General features: G+C 43.8%; 1 protein-coding gene across 2 annotated transcripts in view; it reads left to right on the plus strand.

The window, feature by feature from the left end:
* Positions 1–20,625, plus strand: part of LOC138537956 (complement factor H-like) — a 498,187-nt gene that overhangs the window by 389,164 nt on the left and 88,398 nt on the right. For both annotated transcript variants that reach the window (XM_069641492.1, XM_069641493.1), the window contains one exon: positions 2,866–3,063. In XM_069641492.1, the coding sequence (XP_069497593.1) occupies positions 2,866–3,063 (198 nt within the window). The remainder of the gene's footprint in view (positions 1–2,865; positions 3,064–20,625) is intronic.

A 20,625-nucleotide genomic window follows, 5' to 3' on the forward strand; every position in this document is an offset into this window, starting at 1 on the left:
CGGGCTCACCCCCACACCCATCTTCTCAGCTCACTGCTTCACTCTCCTCTCCAACCGTCACCAGCAGAACACCTCCACACAAACCTTCCACACAAACATTCCACTGTAGATGACCTCACACTCACAGCTAATCTGTAGGCCAGATTACTACACTTCTCCTACCCTTAGAAACACAAAGCCAGTTTCTACAAAGTGCATTGTTATTTGGTTCAGTGCTTGGCGGGATCGTATGCAGTTATAATGAAGCCAAGTGCCCTCTGTATTCGATTCAAAACTGCAAGGCACACAGACTATTATGACAAATAATAGACTGGAAGCATGGGATTTCATTAATATTGCACCTCTAGAAGTTTACAACATTGAAATTACTTTGTAACGAACGTAATGTGTAAAAGAATTCCACTCTTGATAGTCGGGTAAGTATATTTATTTAACAGTCACTGTAAAGAACTTTGATCACATTAGGCGTTTCTCATAAAGATCGATATTTCGGATAATAGTTTAGCACTGCTCCTCAGGGAGAGATTTAGACATTGGAGGTTACATTAACATAGGGACAGTGGGAATCGTATTAAACTTTTGAGGCTCTAATATAAAACACTCTGCTTATTCCGAACCGAGTAACACGGGTAACGTCATCATGCTACAACATGATGAAGTTATGTGGTAAATATCAGCCATTTTGGAATCGGCCGAGACTCATTCTGCGAATCAAACAGACACAAGAGGAAGCAGGGAACAGGTAGGCCTCATTAAACAGTTTGAATCTGTGTGATCTAGAATTTCTGGAACACTATTAATGCATTATTACCAGGAAACCATGGGACATTTAGTACATTAAGCACAATTCTTTACACCAACAGACTCTATCTGATTGCGGATGATATTACGGGTATCAGAATATTGGCAACAACACTACAAAGTTGAATCTGAACAGGCCATCAACAGGGGAGTTGCTAGGTCTGGAAAAGACCCGGGGCTAAGCTGATGTCGGAACTGTTGAGACTGGGGGCTAGCTAGTCTTTTGGCTGTAGCTCCTGAGATTCTATCCGGGGCTATAACCAAAAGGTCAGGGGCTATAGCCCCCTCAGCCCCCCCCCCTAGCAACGCCCCTGGCCATCAATGTGAGAGAAGCCATTTTTTAGTGAAAAAAGGAAGACACACCCTCCACCTCTAGTTTGCAACAGATCAAGTAACTGAAAATGTATTTTCTACTCACTAGGGATTACTGGATTTTCTGGTAACCTTTACCAGCTGTAATAATACTCTCTGAACATAGTGCTCACAGTTTGGAGTGTGTTCACCAGGTGAATATTAACCAAAAATCACGACAGATATTGATTACTTAATGTAAGTATACTCTGTTTTTTTTGTTGCAAGTTCTGAAAAGCAACAAGCAACTTGACGTATAAAAGTATCAATAATAGCTTCTGAAGAAGGAATGGAATTTCCCAAAACTCGTAGAGCATGTGATTTTTGTATTTATGATTTATGAATTGTTGATGTATGAATTTTGGACTCATTTTTCGTTAAAAAACAGCTACAAATATAAGTATATGTTGTGTTATGGTATGTTATGTTATTTTGCATTTATGTAGCGCCTTATGTACCATTGGTATGGTCTCAAGGCGCTGGTAGGTTGAACGCCCTCGGGAACCGAAGTTCAAGTCAGTAGAGAGAAATAGAGGGAGTCAAAAGGCACGTGTGAGCGCTAGTTATGTGTGAAGCTGGTGAGGTAGTTGTGTGATAGCTGCTTCTTAGAGGTAGGTGTGGTGGTTGAGGGATCAATAGAATGTGTTTGTTCTGGCAGGTTGTTATCCAGACCGATACTTGCTGCGTTAGGCCTGAAGAGAACGCCTAGGCTTGGAGGTGTATAACCAGCAGTGAATTAGATAGGGTGATGGGAAGTATGAGGCAGAATGATGGTATGAGAACAGCTATACCGAATGGTGTCATAGTATCGCTGTGTTCTAGATGAGTTGTGGTGTAAGGAGGAGAGTAAGCGTGGAGATGTGATAAGGTGGTTTATATTAGGCGTTTGCGGTCGCGCTCACTCCAAAGGTTCCATGTATGCCAATCGTTCCACGTACTCAGACTGTTCTACGCGTTTACGACCATTTCAGGCGCTTAAAACCATTCGTATCGGCCAACCGCACTACAGGCTCATCCGGACTACACACTCATATACACAAAGCAATGATAATCAGGCGTTACTGCTTTGTGAACAATCGTAGTTATTGATTTATAAATTGTCGAAGTAAGTGACTACAGAAAGGTACATGATAAGAAATTGATTCAGATGGTCTAAAATATTGATTGGACTGCAATATAATTTGGTGCGCAGGGGACGGGAGTGTTCCACAAGGTTGTGGACACCTGCCACCTTACCGGCTAAAATCCAGGAATACTGGGACCTGTAATACTGGCAAACTCCCCCATGGAGTCCCACCGTCACCGGCACTCAAAATCCAGTGGCCTTTGCACCGGACAGTGTGCCGGTAACGGTAATACAGTTTGCTGGTATCCTGGCAGAATTACGGCCAGGATACCAGCCAACTCGTAATAAGGGCCTAATGAGATTCAACACTGCGGTCTACCTTGTAATCGGACTCTTGGTGTGTCAGACAATCCACAAACGCTTACTCCTTAAACGAACATGAAATTCTGCCATAGAGAAATGACCAAGAATGGGCTTCCAACAGGGCTCCCGCTGTGGTTAGTGGAATAATGTACTTTGTAAAATAATTGTATGTTTTACTGATGATGTTGCAAGCGAGTTGATTTGCTTACTCTACTTCATGATGAAGGGACACTGTGCTCATTTCCGTTTTCACTTGAATGAGAATACTTGACAATTTTTTGCAGGTCCTTGTCAAGTGGAGTCAGATAAACTGGAAGAACACAATGTGGAACTGGATATACGAGAAGGAGAAAAAGTGTCTTTCTTGGAGGGTGAAACAATCCGTTTCACATGTATAGATGGATTTCGTGCACCAACGCCAGTTTCTCTGTTTGTAAGATGCACTGCGGCTGGATTTAAGTATCCTACATGCACCGATCCACGTAAGTTTAATGCACGTTGATTGAATGTATTTAAAGGTTTACTGGGGTGGCTCTTCTTCTTATAATATTAATAGGCAGGATCCTAATATGTGCTCGTTTTTGCCATGTTAACTGTCATGAAAAGCTTGAGTAAAGGTGTGAAGTGCCAGAAGTATAACGAAATCCCCTGCCTGCCAATTAACTTAAAAAACATTGAGTCTACAAAGAATGGTCATCCTCGTCCTCCTCACTCTTCTTAGACAGTGAATATGAGTGTATACTCAAAGACAGACATTCCCCTGCATCCAGTTGTTCCAAGTGTACGAAAAGAAGTAGTGGATCTATGTTCCCTGCTGGCCTGCCTCTGCTCCCCACAAACCCCATCACCACGCCCCCTCCAACACGCCATATAAAGCTCTGAACAAACAGGCCTGCTGTTTAATGGGATGTTCAGTGCAGTGCACTGGAGTGGATATTTCAACTTCTTCCTACACTTTTATTTGAAATCCAAACCATTTTGGAACGGTTTCTTTTTAAAATAAAAGTATAGGAAAAGTAAATATTTTTAAAAAGTAGAGGAGCACCGCTCCCAACCGCTCCTACCCACTTCGACCGCTGCCCGCATCCCAATGAAAATGCTGCATTCTAACCTTTCTCCATAAAGGAAGGTATAAGTATTGACTCCCATTTTCACAGAATTTCTGTTTCATCTGTCTCTGACATTACGCCCAGAGACCATGGGCCTCACTACGAGTCCGGCGGTAACCGTGCCTGAAATTCGGGCAGGTTACCGCCGGACTCGTATTACCATTCCGCCTCCGTGATTCCTGGAATTACCGGGGCATTACGACCCCGGTGACCCGGGAATTCCGGGGGCGGAATTCGGTAAATCCCCATTCCCATTGAGTCCTATAGGACTCAATGGGAAAGGGGAAGTGGAAACACCGGCACAATCTCGTGATGGTGCCGGTGTTTCCACATCTGCCTGCAGGTGGGTGGTGTTAAACCCGCCAGGTCAGACCTGGCGGGAATGACACCTCCGCCTGCAGGACTCGAGATCATCCGGTATGGAAACAACGGTGGCGGCGGGTTTACCGCCACTGTTATTTCCATACCGAGTGACTCGTAATGAGGCCCCATATGTTTGTTATGGTTAGCATTTTACCTGAGTTATCTGAAGGGAGAATCAGGAGTAAGGCAGCCTGCAAAAGGAGGAACTCCACATGAATATTTTCCACATTGCATGTGAAGATAAGTGTGACAAATTGACTTCTGTCCTGTAGGAGCACAAGGCTAAGTAGAGGCTGAATTGCCCAGTCAGCTGTTACGCATCTACAAACCAAGAGCCAACATAGTCTTAAAAATAAAATCAGGCACACTTAAGAGATATACCTCCTTCACCTTTTGTGGTAACTTGGGCCAAGGGAAGGCTGTACTCTTAAGAGGGGCATGAATGTGATTGACTAGTGGCCTAAACAGCAATGTATCACAGGAATGTCAATAAAGTTTCTATGAAACTATATATATATATATATATATATATATTTATATATATATTCAGTGAAAAAACTTTTTTAAAGGGACGTTATGGTTAAGTTGCGCTACTAAAAACCTATGAAATTCACTGAAAAAACTTGTTAAAGGGACGTTATGGTTCCAAGTAAAACCGAAAAACCCCTGAAATTCGCAAGTTATGGTAAGCTAAGCAACCATAACTCGTGCCAACACCGTACACTGCTAAGACTAACACCCAGGACATCAAAGATGACATCACAAATGTCAGTGATGACATCACTGATGACATCACATGTCTGTCTCACTCTTTTTTCCTTTACTAATATATCTAGGCCAGTAACAGTCAGGAACTAAAAATTCACTATATGATAGTACAAAGTACTATATTTGTAGACTTATACTTCAAATATGTTCTTACAGTAATTCACTTAGGGTCCACTCAAAGCATATGAAACATATAGAAAGGGAAAACACAGACTTGGAAGACAGCAATGCTTTCTATGTATGAAGATGATTAGTAAGGTTATCGAAACACTGTTTTATAGTTCTGTTGTTTTTTTATTACTGTACTTTCCATGGATATGCTCATATTTGTACACATTGCACGTACACTACTTTCCTTAGGGTCTAGTCACAATATGTGATAGTTATACATAGGGAAGTAGTAGCTTTAAAGCAGAGCAATCATTTCTGTGCATGAAGATAATCAGTTAGGTTATGAAGATTGCCGGGTAATACTGCTGTTTTTTTGTTTACTTCAGTTTCCCTGTATATGCTCTATTTGTATGTGTTCTTGTCTGTTTGTGTTTTGTGCAGTAATGCAATAATGGAGTAAGTGGGTTTGATTAGGTACTTATTAAATGTTTCACAGTATGCAAGACTCTAATAAGGAAGCATTTATAATTGTAGTATTTAACATGGTAAGATTATTAATATTGCATCTTCATCATGTCTGCTGCACACTATGCCTATGTTACTACATGTGGACCTTAGTAAATTGGAAAAAACTTCATAATGCAATGCTACTTGGATTAATGCATTACTGAATGCACTACGTATCTCATGATACTTATTCCAATGATCCTTGATACTTTTTTATTAACATTACAATAAGAATCCCTTGTGCAGACTTTTCATGAAAGGTAAATGCACATGTGATGTCATCAGTGATGTCATCAGTGACATTTGTGATGTCATCTTTGATGTCTTGGATGTTAGTCTTAGCAGTGCATGGTGGTGGCGTGAGTTATGGTTGCTTAGCTTACAATAACTGGCGAAATTCAGGGGTTTTTCGGTTTTACTTGGAACCATAACGTCCCTTTAACAAAGTTTTTTCAGTGAATTCCATAGGTTTTTAGTAGCGCAACTTAACCATAACGTCCCCTTAACAAAGTCTTTTCATTGACTTTCATGGGTTTTTATTAGTGCAACTTAACCATAATGTCTACGAACATCTGACTTCATTGCAGACCTTCCGGAGAGTGCCACATGACCATATGCTGGCGCTCACCATGATGACGTGTCCCAGAACCTGTACGCACTTCACAATAAGATCTGTGCTTCGCGGACAGTTTGGAACTGCATTTTCTAATGATCTAGGAAATTTCAACTTTAAAATTTCCCTTGCACAGCTCCAACACCTATTCCTACTCATCCATTAACAATCTAGTACACAGTACATACTTTTTGCAAAGCTGCTATTTATCTTAAAATGGCATCAGCTAAGGCCATCCCTCCTCCCCAAGAGACACCACCACTGCAGTAATCAAGGAGCATGAGAAACACTAAGCCCTACTCTAGAAATAACACACGCGCAACATTTTCCCCTGTCCACCTGCCCCTCCATATTAGGGTTTGGTGCCTCTTCCCTCATTTCCCTCCCCACCTTTCATTCTAAGCTCTCCTGCCAAAAAAATCCATCCAAAAACAAAATAAATGTTCCTTTACGAACCCCCTTTCACAGTTAAAAAATAGAACTAAAAAAAAAACTGCATGGACTCCATCTACTTTATATTTCTCAGTAAAGTACATAGACTCAATAAGATTTTCCAACATTTCCATTTGCATTTTGTGTTATACTAATGGGAATATTGGGGCATTCATCCTCCGTTCCAGGGACTGGAACGCTGGATACCGGCCAAGCACCTCAAGTTATCAGCCCAAGCGAAGCGAGGGTGGATAATGAAGTCTCTGGACCATTATCCACCCATTCCAGCCCCTGAAATGGGGGATGGAGGCCATTAGCAGCCTACATTCCCAAAGCGGGACCCCGTAGTACTAAAAAAGAGGATTTTTCATCCTACAGGTTTAGGAAGGAAAATCCTTTTCCAAGATGGCCACCATGGAAAGGGAAGGTGGGGGTTCCATACAGGGCCCCTCTTTGCTTTCCATGTCAACCTGCAGAAGGCAAAAAGAGAACCCTATGACCATATTACCACGAGCACATTTTTCTTCCCTTTCAAATCTATCCTAATTTCGAATTACTTTACCACAAAGCCAGTCCCAGGTGGACATCGCCACTTTAATCCTATGTCATAGCCAGTAGCCAGATTGTCCGGATCATGACCTTATTCCATGACCCGGACATTCTGGCCACTGCCCATGGCCAAAGGCTACTCCTCAGTCACTAAAGCTATACCGCTATTTTTTCAACTACATTATGACACTTGTCAAATAAGAAAACACTGCCACATTTCCAAACCATGCTTGTAGATCCTTGGCAATGTGCCTTAGGCAGGTTTGCTTGGAAATCGACCCACGTTTTATTTTTTTTAAACTGTCAAATGAATGCATGTACAATCGTCATATAAGCTCTGCACAAAATCCCACCAAACTTTGTAAACGCATTCAAAATCAGGTCAGAAATATCCCATACATCGTCATCACCCCTCACCTCCCCAGACATTATTTCATAAGTTTCACAAGTGCAATGCTCAGAAAATATTATTGTCCCGAGCGTTCGGCCATGTATTTTTATACATACGTTGATCTATCGCAAACATTTCCAATTCACCGTACCTCACTTTTCCTCTTTTATAAACATACGAAATCTGGCAGCAGGGCACGTCTATCTTGTGCTATTCTTATCCATTGCCGCATCTGCCTAAAGTAAACTGCCCTGACGTCACTAAATCATGTGCCCTGCCCCTGAGCCTCACATCACCAAACCTAGTGATATTCTACACCTTTCTCGGTGACGTTCCTTGTCAGCGTAGCCAAACGCGCCCCTAATCACCTATGTGACGTGACGCAGAACCCAAAAATCAACACACATCGACTAACAACACAGCACGTCACAATTTGGAATATTAAACCGTACTTTAAAAGACAATAACAACACTGTACAATTTGTAAAGTACTTTTATTTCACAATAAACGCTCTGAGAACATCCGACTATTGCCATATTCAATCAAATTGCAAATTTGTTTCATCACTCGAGATCCAAAATGTTTATCGTGAGGCACGCGTTGTTCTTTTTGAGTACACCAGGTGTTCGTTTTTGGTAAAAGAAGTGCTTGGGTTGCACCGTGAATTCCAGGGCTTCTGCATCAACTTGGGGCTAGACTACCGTAAAGGATGTTATGTTACTCCTAATCGCTAGTACAGTGTAAGGGCATATGGGCACTGGGTGATCGTCCCAAAAAAGAGTCACTGTGATCCAGGCGTTGACAACTAAGTTCAGCTGCTGATTGAAGAAGCCGTCAGTTGGCATCTGGAATCTATGGGCCTCATTACACGGAAGGCGGTGAGCCATGGCGCTATTAGCGCCATGGCTCATGCCGGTAAAATACCGGCACTGCCTTGGTGGAAAGGGGATTTACCGCCCCATTCCAAGGTTGGTGGGGCGGTAAATCCCCCTTCCGTCATTGCCCTTCCCCATTCCCATTTCTGCCCCATAGGGCTCTATGGGAATGGGGAAGGCGCTAATTACGGCACTGCAATTTTGCGGTGCCGTAATTAGCTCCGAGGTCCCTTAGCGGGTTGGTTTTTAACGCCTGCAAAAAGCAGGCATTGAAGCACCAACCCGCTAAGGGACCTCCAAGTAAGGCGGTAATGGTTAACGGTCACCGTTACCATTAACGGTGGCCTTTAACCATTACCGCCTTCCGTGTAATGAGGCCCTACGACAATCGCAGAAAGGCAGAATGTATCTGTTTCGAAAACATAACAGTAAATGTGTCTCAATACCCAAACTTTATTACAATTTATCTATTGACATATTAACTCAGCATAGAGTTTAAACTAACGATTAGCACAGACATCCAACAATCTCAACAAACAGAAAACAACGTGAAAACTGATACACAATTCGATATGGACATACATGACATTTTAATGAAATATTAGCGTTGAACCTGGGTGAACCGAGTGGTGGTCTACATGCACCTCGATGCTGCACTCCCCATAACCACGTAAAAAAGACAACTACACACAAATATGGTACTTGCGTTTCATTGCAATAAGCCACACAGAACAGATAAATAGAATGTAACCCAAAAATAATCTTCAGATAATAATAAGTTAATGCTCGTTCCGGTATACAATCGTCAAAAATCAAACTTACATTATATTCACCATTTGCATTCTCTTGGCGTAAGTCAGACCGTAAGGCTCACTGCGTTCACATCAAGGATTATTCATGAACTGAATTTACATTTTCCTGACACACTTTTGGAATGCATACCCTTGTCATATCTTCATTATTACAAACCTCCTCTCATTGCATTCCTTATAGAATGGTCCCTTTCTCTCAAGGTCAAAAAACAATTGAACCTTATACTGGGTGTCCGATGCATGGGCTTCCTTAGCTCGGAACCAAAAATTCAAAGCTGGTGACCTTCACTCAGAATCAAAATATATTCTCACTTTGCAACAACTTGCCTCACCGCATCCATGACAACACTTATTCTCATCCACGTCCATCAGGCACTAAAGGTGGCTGTCTGAGATGCCAGACTGTAGGGGCCGCCAGTCTGACTCCATTATTATTTTAATTACATTTTAACACAGACACATTAGTCCTTTATTTGCCACGCTCTTAGTGTGCCACCAGCACATCAATTTATAAACATCAAGCACTTTAATTAAGAGTGTAAAATAACCCAAAATTGCTTCTATTTAATATTAATAAATATTGGGCAACCAACATAAACAATATAGAGTAACAGGAATTCGGAATGTAGTATTACTCTGTAATACCACAAGATAAACTTGGGGTTGCAGACTACACAATGCAATCTCTTTTGCCTGTACTTTAGGCACATTATATTGTGGAACACCTCCAAATGTACCATGTGACTTTCGTGACAAAAAACACCAGTTTTTTGCGTCTTGCAGCCATATCCCATCCCATCCTCATCAACCCTCACCTCCCCAGAGATTATTTGATAAGTTTAACAAGTGCAATGTTGTGTTTTTTAACATGTTTTTGCTGCGATGTCCGCGGACAACAAAACATGGATCCAATATGGCAGGTGCATCGGAACAATCTGACGCACTTCACGCTCTTCACCATCCAATTAGCGAACGCATCACAAGTCCCCGGACATGACGTGAGTCGATTAGCAAATCGGTGTCCTGTCCGCGGAGCGAATAGGGAAGTGTGTCTGCGGAGCGGACATAGATATCACAATTTTTTTTAGACCTACTTTTTGATCATTTTAAAAGAAACAACTGGATAGATTTTCACCAAATTTACAAAACCACGCTTTCGGGACCAAGCCGCTGCTCCTGCCGCAAATTTGGTTAAAATCTGTCCAGCGGTTTGAGCTGTAGGCATGCGAAAAGTTTTTTCCACATTCACTCTATGGGAAAAAATAACTTTTGGGACCCCCCTATAACTTTACCCCCCCTGGACAAACCTCACTAAACTTTGTAAAAGAATTCAGAGTGGGCCATATACTGTTTTTGCAAAGTTTGGTGAGGATTCGTCCAAGGAGACCGAATTTATAAGCCGCCCAAAAAGTGCTCTTCCTATGGGATTAGCAACTTAACCATAACTACACAGCCACTAGCATGGCTGTGTAATATATATATATATATACTTTAATTAAACACACCATCTGCAAGAAAACGAAATAAAAAACCAGTACAAAAAAAAAACTCTGGAAAGGACAGAGAATATGCAGGAATACAGAGCATGCAACACTCTGGGTGAGAATACAGGGCTATCAAGACTAGTTACAAAACCACTATTTTCTCTGTAAAAGGATATGCCTTGGGAAAAAGGTGTACAGGTGACCTAAACTGTCTCTAGAGCCCGAAATGGACCATGGGGGCAGTTATGGATCAATAGTACCTTCTTGGCAGAGTGACTATGTCTCATCAGGATGTTCACTGTAGTTTGCCCATAGGTGATTGGACTAAAGCTAGTTCAATCAATCCCTGCTCTGGAAAGAAGGTGACTTTGCCCTTCTGACATCACACCCAAAGTGCTTTGCTCTCAAGTGGAGGGTACAGGAAGGAGTGAGTGAGAGAGAGATAGAGAGAGAGAGAGAGAGAGAGAGAGAAAGAGAGAGAGAGAGAGAGAGAGAGAGAGAGAGAGAAACAACATGGTGTTCTTCCCCACTGTACAGAGCTCTTCTGTCTACACTAACCCCGTCTTTTGCCTTCTCACTAGGATCAAACACCTTTAGAAAAGCGGCACCCTCGTGTGAGATTACCTCCTTTGAATGGGTGTTCTCCTTTGATGCCTGGGCCCACGACAGGTTCCTGTAGAGTGGATGCCTCTGACAGAGGGCATTACCTACCCTCACAAAGAGATCAAAGAAGAAGCCTGGCCATTTGGAGTCCTCTCCTGTAATTTGGCAGGGCCAACCTGCCTAACCTGAATACACATCACCTTCCACAGCCGAGTTGCCTCACAGGACATGAAACATGTATGATATGAAATTGAATGTGTCTGAAAAGATCATGAGTAGTGCCATGCACCATGCCTTAACTAAAGCATAGCCTATATTTAGAGTTTTCCTTGCCATCATCATGGCTACTTATTATCATCATAGTTTTGGTAGAGGGGTGCATATCTTAAATGCAGCCCCTGCACTGCAGAGACTTGGCTATCACTGCAGCTATCAGATGGGCAGCTGTGACCTTTAAATCTGGTTTGTGCTAGTGGTACAGCAGGCACTGCAGATCAGGACACTGATGTAGCAGGACACAGATACACAATATGCTTTTGGTATGGGGCTTATGAAAGGGGAATCTGAACCGCAGATTACTCTTTCAGAGATGGAACTATCCTTAACATTGTATTAATTAATACACATTAAAAATGCCAGGGCTTTCCCACTGTTGCCAGATGAAAATTCCTCACAATAGCATTGCTGTATGACATGATGAAATAATAAGACACCTTGCAGGATAAGGTGCTTCTGTTTTAATTGTGCCCCAGGCATCTTTGCAGCATTTAGGCCATAGCAGGGCCATTGGAGGCAATGTTATGCCTAATGCACTTATACACTTGGCAAGAAAGTCACATTGGTAAAACGTGTGAAGACTTTTCCACAGAGACCAGGTGGAGGGCCCAAGTAGGCACATTAAACAGACAGAGCAGAGTTTGATTAGGCCTTCTTTGACTCGCAATTTGGTAGCATTTGCCAAGCAGTCAATTCAAGCACTTGGTGGGATGGACGAGAATACTAACACTTCAATAATATAAATATTTTCCACTTAAGAGGTACATTTTAGATACAATGGGCCTTATCACGAGTTGGGCGGTAGCCCTTAAATGCGGCCGTAATGCTATTACCGCTGCATTTAAGGGTCTGCCCAATCACAAGTCTGGCAGCATTTACCCCCAGCTCCAAGCTGGGGGTAATTCGCCAAGTTAATGCCCATTTACAAATTGCACGTGCTAATTACGCTGAAAATGCCCCATTGGGTCCAATGGACTCTATCGGGAATGGGGAATACCCACTACCACCCACCCCTTGATCCGGCGCTAATAGCACCAGACCGGGTGACGGTATTGCTATTAGCCCGGGTGATATCCCGGGGATAATATCACCGGGATACTGCCCAACTCTTGATGAGGCCCAGTATATTTAATTGCAGATTGATAAATGCTTGTGTACAGAAAAAGGTAGGCAAACACAAACAGTTACCGACCCTTTAGATTAAACTGTGTATTAGCTCCTAATTATTAGAGTTAGTTTCAAATGTAGGGTCAGAGCCAGTTTAGGCTTGCTTGTCGCTGAGCTCGGTACAGAGACTGTTCTCATTGGGTAACACAGGTTATGGGGGAAGCACTGGGCCTATCCCTGATCAACAACAGTGCCAGACTGCCATAGAATGCCATTTTTCAGACATGAGCGAGATATGTTTTTCATGCTCTAAAATTATAACAATTGTGTTTTTAACCATATGGACAACATCAGAAAAACGGTCAATCGTCTGAGTACCCAGGGCCTGAGAACGTGCTCTGTGATTTTTTACCAGGATGGTCCAATGGCATCAGTGACAGTTGCTGGTGGGTTTTCAATCAACCAGAGCACATGGGAGCCACTGCGGGGCAATTGAGTAGAGACTTCCACAAGGCAGGTGGCATGAAATCAAGAGAGGTGAGCTTTGTTGCATCTAGTATTCTATGACAAGACTGGAGGCTAGCCTTATGCTTTAACTTCTTTAATGCTGCTAACCACAGCTCTTCAAATCTTACTTTTCCTTTTCTTTTGAAACATGTGTAAATGACAAAGAAAAAACTATAACAAACTATAACAAAACGAAAAACCCTGGGCATACTACAGCCCCCATGAGACTCTGCTGTCTGGTAGTCCCAGCCTCCTCCTCACTGGCCAATCCGGGTCCCCTCTCTACTACAAAATGTCTGCCATATAGGGTCCCTTCCTCTTCTTTTTTACTGCTACCGGTAAGTTCACAAAAAAATATATATGTACTACGCGTATAACTTTGGAAATGCACACGTGTTTTCATACCTAAAGCAGCTTTGTATATTTAATTAAGCGAACGTCGTATCCATCCGTTGCCGAACATTGCGTAACACTGCGCGTATGTTAGGGAACATCAGAAGCTCATGGGCGAGTCCCACGGGTGATCGCACTCGCGTTAGGGCTCTGGTCTGTCAGCGGTTACCTTTTATAACAGTTTAGCACCAGGTTGCCCAATAGCACGGATAGCACAAAACATCTAGATTCAGCCTCCTCATTCAACGACGGACTCTGAGGAGAGCATGCGCACTAGCACATTACGTGCGTAATAACGCCCGCATTCGTTTGAGAATCAGAGCGCTCTCAGACCATTCTTTCCTCACTCTAGGCTCTACAAACCACGTTCATTCTCTTAGCGGTTTAACGTACAGATCAGAGGCAGATAAGAACACTAAAAAAAACAGAATAAATTAAATAAAGCTGAGAAGATGATCCAAGCCACTGAGCAGTAATTTTGCCATCACTGTGCAGTCACCTGCAGCAGCCCTCATGGCCTGTAATATGGGAGAAGAGGTATGGAGCGAGGGGAGTGAGAGAAAACAAGAGATGGAAGAGGAGTTCGTGGGAGAAGAGGAGATTGACCTCCCATATAGTTTTAAAAAAGTTCTAGGAGACTCTCTAGTACAAGCTGTTGCTCAAGGAGTCAAGCCTCTGCAAGACAGGTTGCTAGTCCTGGAGGAAATATTGGACAAGAAGGCTGGCACGCTCGACGACCCAGATGAGGGGACCTCCACACAGGAACCTCTAGAACAAGAGGAGAAGGGGAGAAAAGTGGCCCGGAAGAGGAAACACTCTTCAACTCCCCTGTGCTCAGATATGGGGAAGATAAAGAAGCCCAAGAAGGCGGCTGACGCGTTCAACAGGCTTAAGAGTGCCTTCTTGACAAAAGCAGCCCTGCCCAGCCTAGTACCCCCTACCCTAGGGGCGAAAAATACAGGGGAAGCTACATCATCCTCAGTCCAGTCAGAGCAAGAGTAGCACGAAGAGGATGTACAAAGCTTAAGTAAAGAGAGTGTAGCCTCGCAGAAGAAGAAATCCTGCGAGCCAAATGCCAGCGCTGTGGAGACCCCCCGAAGACGACAAAGATGTCGGACATGTTTGAACCAGATGCCATTTGGCACCCAAGGTCCACAGAATGGTTTCCTTCTCCGAGGGTGGCCTTATACATGTCTCAAAAAATGTGGGAACCCATGGAAAAGATACCAGGTTCCGACTCAGAGCAGAGTGCGCGAGGCCGGAGCTGACAGGGAAGGTGGCCGAGACCCCTGAACTCAACCCCAAAATGCTGACCTTTGTGATGACGGCAGGGAAAGATGCCGGAAAGGGCATGGAGCGGGCATGGAAGACATGTCAAGACAAACTGCTATATCTGAAGGGACCCATTCCAAAAGTAATGGATCTAGCAGAAAGGGCAAAGGACACCGGAGGGCCGGTAGACTCAGTCATTCTGGCAGGATGGACTCAGAGAGCGGTCTGCATGTTGAGCAATGCCAACTGTGCGATATCGTCCGAGAGACGTTGATCTATACTTCTGAAGATAGATAATAAGCTAGGAGACCTAGCTTCTTACGAAGCAGGAGAGAGTGCCCAAGGCCTCCTTTTCGTAGACACCTTCGTAAAGGAAATGAATACATTTGTAGGGACATTTACCGCCTTGGAGAAGGCACAAGCCTCCATCAGGAAGGTGTTTCCTGGGCAAATTTTTGCCGTGGCCAGACAATATATGCGCTGATCGGCCAACCGGTACAACTCCAACAGAAGACCACAAGGTCCCAGAGCGCAGTATTGGGAAACACGCCAGCAAGACGTGTTTTTCCCAAATAGGCAGAGGTTCCTGAGGACGCCGGGGGCGCGGATCATATCGACACCAGAACAATAGCACAGGTGAGCAAAGGCTCAGCGAGATATCCTCTAGTGGGGGGCAGAACGATATATTCCTTACGCAGCTGGCAAAGTCTGTCTTCAGACGCATGGGTCCTGCAGACAGTACAAGGTTTTGTATTAGACTTCATAGAACTTCCAGAGCAGAAACACCCTCCTCTGCACATGCAAATGGCACAAGCAGAAGCAGCACTGTTAGACGCAGAGATTCAAGCACTAGCACAGAAAAATGCAAAAGAAAGAGCGACAGCGCACAAGCAACATGTTCCTAGTCCATCGCAAGGACAAGGTTTATCCAGTGAAAAACCTGAAAGAGCTGAACAGCTGGTTAGTGTACGGACACTTCAAGATGTAGGGGAACCATCTGCTAGGAGATCTGCTCAGAAAGGGGGACTGGCTGGAGCGACTGGATCTAAAAGATGCATATTTAACAGTACCGATAGCACCGCAATGTCGTCCCTACCGAAGGTTCATCTGGAAAGAGGAGACACAGCAGTTCAAAAGTCTACCATTTGGCCTAGCTGCGGCTCCATTGGAATTCACCAAGCTCATGAGGCCAGTACCAGTGGCGCTTCGTGAACAAGGTATTCGGATGATCATCTATTAAGACGATATCCTCCTCATGGCAGAAGAAAGAGTCGGTTACAGAAGCAGGTTCAGTGGGCGGTGGACCTAATTTCGAGCTTGGGTTTCTTAGTGAACGAAGACAAATCAGAGCTGGCACCAACCAAACGACTATAATTTTTAGGCTTCATCGTAGACACATGAAAAGCCACCTTAGAGCATCCAGCGCCAAAGATACGGTCAATCAAGAAAGATTTGAGGTCAGCCCTTGTGAAGCCAGTTATCTCACTCAGGACTCTAGCCTGGATAGTAGGGCTCCTAGCAGTATCTATTCGACCGATCTTTCCCGGTCCATTACAATATCGAACTCTTCAGAGACAGAAGATCAAATACTTGAGGAAAGGCTGGAGGTACCAACGAATAGTTCCCCTAGACAAAGAGAGCAAGACAGAACTAACCTGGTGGCTCCACAATATGGACGTGTGGAACGGCCGAGCCATTTTTGGAGATGTCCCGGAGCTCATTATAGAGTCAGACGCCAGCAGATCGGGCTGGGGGACCAAATGCGGTCGGACAGAGACGGGAGGAAAATGGTCCCACGGAGAACTAGAATTGCCTATCAACTGCTTAGAGCTTCTCGCAGGCTCCTTCGCAGTAAAAGCTTTCACTAAAGACAAGGCACATTGTTGCATCCTCCTGAGGATGGACAACATATCAGTGGTGCAGTACATAAACAAGTTGGGAGGCACCAAATCCAGGATGCTAGCGGAACTAGCGAAAGATTTATAGCACAGCTGCCTAGAGAAGAGCATATCAGTCAGGGCAGTGTATCTCCCAGGGGCCCTGAATACAATGGCGGACTGGAACTCCTGCTACTTACTAGATTACAGCGACTGGAAGTCGAACGCAATGATATTCGAGGAACTAGAGCAGAGATGGGGCCCGCTGGCCATAGACATATTTGCCTCACAATTGAACGCTAAACTGACGAGATACTTCAGTTGGAGGTTAGATCCGGAGGCTCAGGGGACAGATGCTTTCCTTCACCCTTTGGGAGGTCAGGTTCATTATGCCTTTCCCCCCTTTGCGATGCTGGCGCAGGTACTAGCAAAGGTCTGCAGAGACAGGGCAGAGATAGTGATAGTGACGCCGGAATGGAGATTGCAAGCCTGGTTTCCAGTTCTGATGGAACTTTCTACAGATTTCCCTCGGAGGATTATGCACAGACCAGATCTGTCGGATCCAGCGGGAGCCCCGCACCCCCGATACAGGACCAGACACTAACGCTGCTAGCATGCACAATTTCAGGATGGTGCTTGCCAGGGCTTTCAGAGGAAGCTGCAGAATTGATCAACTTATCAAGGTGCTCCATCCACAATCCGGAGCTATAATTCTACTTGGCAAGCCTGGAAATTGTGGTGCAGGGGGAGGAGTATTTCTCCCATTTCAGCACCTGTAGTACAAGTAGTAAATTTGCAAGCGAGTCTACCCTCCGCTGGTAGAGCCTTTAGGACAGTGGGAGTGTATAGGTCAGCGATATCTGTGGGACACACGCTGGTAGATGGTGTTCCAGTAGGGGAGCACCCAGCTGTGACAAGGCTGTTGAAAGGAGTGAAAGTCAGTAAGCCTCCCATGCCGAGATATTCTTTGCTGTGGGATGTCCAAAATAGTCTGTAGCTGTTCGAGCAGTAATCGGGAAACAACTTTCTGTCCAACGAACAGCTTTCAGGGAAGTTAGCAACGCTACTCTGCTTAGTATCCTGCAGGAGAATTTCAGACGTGAAAGCTCTGGAGATAGACAGGAAGATATTCTATCAGGAAGGGATAGCGTTAAACATAGCACAGCAAACAAAGACCAATTCTAAAGTGATCTTGTACCCATACTTCCCGAACAATGATAAGTTGTGCGTAGCGCAATGCATGAAATGCTATGAAGCAGCGACAGCAGTGATAAGGCCAGCAGGGGTTAGTCAGCTACTTATAGCGCGTAGGAAGCCATATAAAGCAATTGCGACAGCCACCATAGCTCGGTGGGTAAAGGAAGTGATGGAGCTGGTGGGTATAGACATCACGATATTTGGAGCACATTCCACCAGAGGAGCTATGGCCTCACACGCTTTTGCAGCAGGAGTTCCGCTGAAGGAGATCATGATGGCGGCAGACTGGTCAAATGACTCTGTATTCAGGACATTCTATTTTAAACCAGTCTCCAATATAGCTTCAGCGGTGGTGGAAAGCTATGAACAAGCATAATGCTTGCCTCCGGTCTTGTCATAGAATAAAAATTGCCCAAACACTCAGCGCAGGAATTCTTGATTCTATTAAAGACATGGAGGCGAGCATTATTCCCGCCCAGAGGGAATACGTGTGCCATAGCCATAATATGCTGTATAATATTATTATGTGGTAATAATGTCAATGTGAGCGATTATTATATGAACGTATTCCCCCTGCCTAACTTTGCGACTCTCTTTTTGCATAGGGGATGAGCAAAAGAATCATTGAGAGTAAGACTCGTGGAACGGGTTAGGAAAAGTTCTGGAGTATGTTCAGATAGAAGATTGAGCGTGAGGCAGCAATGGAAATTGCGAGAGGACATTTGGTTATCCAAAGACATGGGAATTCAGTTAAGACTATGGTTCTCAGTTATGGAAGCAACAGAAAAAGAAGAGGAAGGGACCCTATATAGCAGACATTTTGTAGTAGAGAGGGGACCCGGATTGCCAGTGAGGTGGAGGTTGGGACTACCACACAGCAGAGCCTCATGGGGGCTATTGTATGCCCAGGGTTTTTCGTTTTGTTATGGTTTTATCTTTGTAATTTACACATGTTTCTACTGTTTAAAAAATAAAAAATAAAAGGAAAAGGAAAAGTAAGATTTGAAGAGCTGTGGTAAGCAGCATTGAAGAAGTTAAAGCATAATGCTTGCCTCTGTGTCTTTAATAGAATCAAGACTTCCTGCACTCAGCGCTTGGGAAATCTTTATTATTGCTGCAAACCTGGAATGTCAATCCCCTAAGTACTATGACCATGTATGACCAAATCTGTATCATTCTATTGCCATGGAACACAACACAGACAAGATTACTGAAAACACACCAGTGTTGTATTGATTAAAGAGAGACTAATGTGATACATGTATCTCTATATCTATCCTCCAACTGTGACATCATGCCAAAGGTATTCCATAATAAACTGTCATGACATTACCAGCAATGGTAAATGTCCTTTTAAACAACATACAATTATACATGGGTACCTTTCAACTACAGGGTCAGAGATAATCAGAGTTTCCTTCTCTGTCTCTATCAGATATCACTCGGGAACGCTATTTCAACGATATCCGCACTGATGATAGCTAACCATTTATAATTCTTTATTTCTTACCTGAGGTGTACCGTCATTGTGGAATATATTACATCTATTGATCTCATGACCAGAGCACCAATATTGAGGATAAGGTTTAACAGTTTTACTGAGACAACCCCACCACAGTCAATACATTACCCTCTGGGTCGGTGTCAGGAAATGACCTTTGAAGATTCTGCAGAGCTATCAGGAATCTGAAGTCTGAATTATTTTGCCAGCAACCTGGCAGAGAGTCCCTGGGATCAAGTGCAGAGGGCTGGAGTCGGGTATGTGAACCACCTAAAAGTGGCAGGAAGTCTGACTGGACCGAATGTGTGTATGTTTCAGGTGTGCACAGTAGCTGCATTAGTCAATGTACACAATCAATCTCTGTCACATGATCGAAACAAAGTACAAATTACACATAGTAGAAAAACTTAGAAAATAGCATAGGAAAAATATATTCCCATTTACATGAAAAAGTAAACTGGAGGTCTTAGACAAGGGGGTTTGGCGGGAGACTGACATAACATAAAGGTCTAGTCACCACTTTTTAGGTAGGCGTCTCCTTAATGAAAGCTCTTATTAGATATTTCACGGCTGGACTGTTATCCCTCTAGCAGACTAAGCATTGCCTAGTAGGAATGCCTTATGCCACTCACTTTCATCAACGGTTTATCCAAGCTTGTTCTTTTCTATAGTGCAGACACAATATCATTAGGTCAGTCAGTGAGCCTGGGATTATCGTTGGTGTCCTTCCATCAAAAGCACATCGACCCTGCCAGAAGCTGATAAGTACAGTCTGACTGTACTTATACTCCTTAGAGTCAGTGACATTATGTCAGGTAAGTACGCAGCCACATCCAAGTCTGCATCATAGGGCTATATTTCTGGAAGGATTTATCGAAACGTAGCAGCCCCCTACGGCACTTTCTTGGATCACGTGATGTTTAGATGTGATAGCATTGAGGTGCATCTTACTATCTGGTGAGCTTGCTTCTGATGTGATGTATTTCCTTTTTGGTGATATTTTTAGATGTGTATACTTTATCAGCTCTTCCTTTGCTCTCCCTGCAAACATGGACGTGGGGGCATGTATTTTAGTCTCTCGAGGCAGTATGAAATTGGCTGGAGAGCTTCTCGTCTACTTACTGTCTACCGTGTCAGTTCACAGTGACCACCTGTGCCAGGGATAAAGTTTAGTGCCCCCATCAGTGCTTTCAGACATTTTGCCTCTGTTGTCTCTGATCTTGGGTTGGCTCTATCCCCCTGTATCTTATTACCATAGAGAATGGCCAAACTGACCTTTGCTTCATACATCTCTCA

The sequence above is a fragment of the Ambystoma mexicanum genome, chromosome 1q (genome assembly GCF_040938575.1).
Source record: "Ambystoma mexicanum isolate Mex_15411 chromosome 1q, UKY_AmexF1_1, whole genome shotgun sequence".
NCBI classification, from domain to species: Eukaryota; Metazoa; Chordata; class Amphibia; order Caudata; family Ambystomatidae; genus Ambystoma; species Ambystoma mexicanum.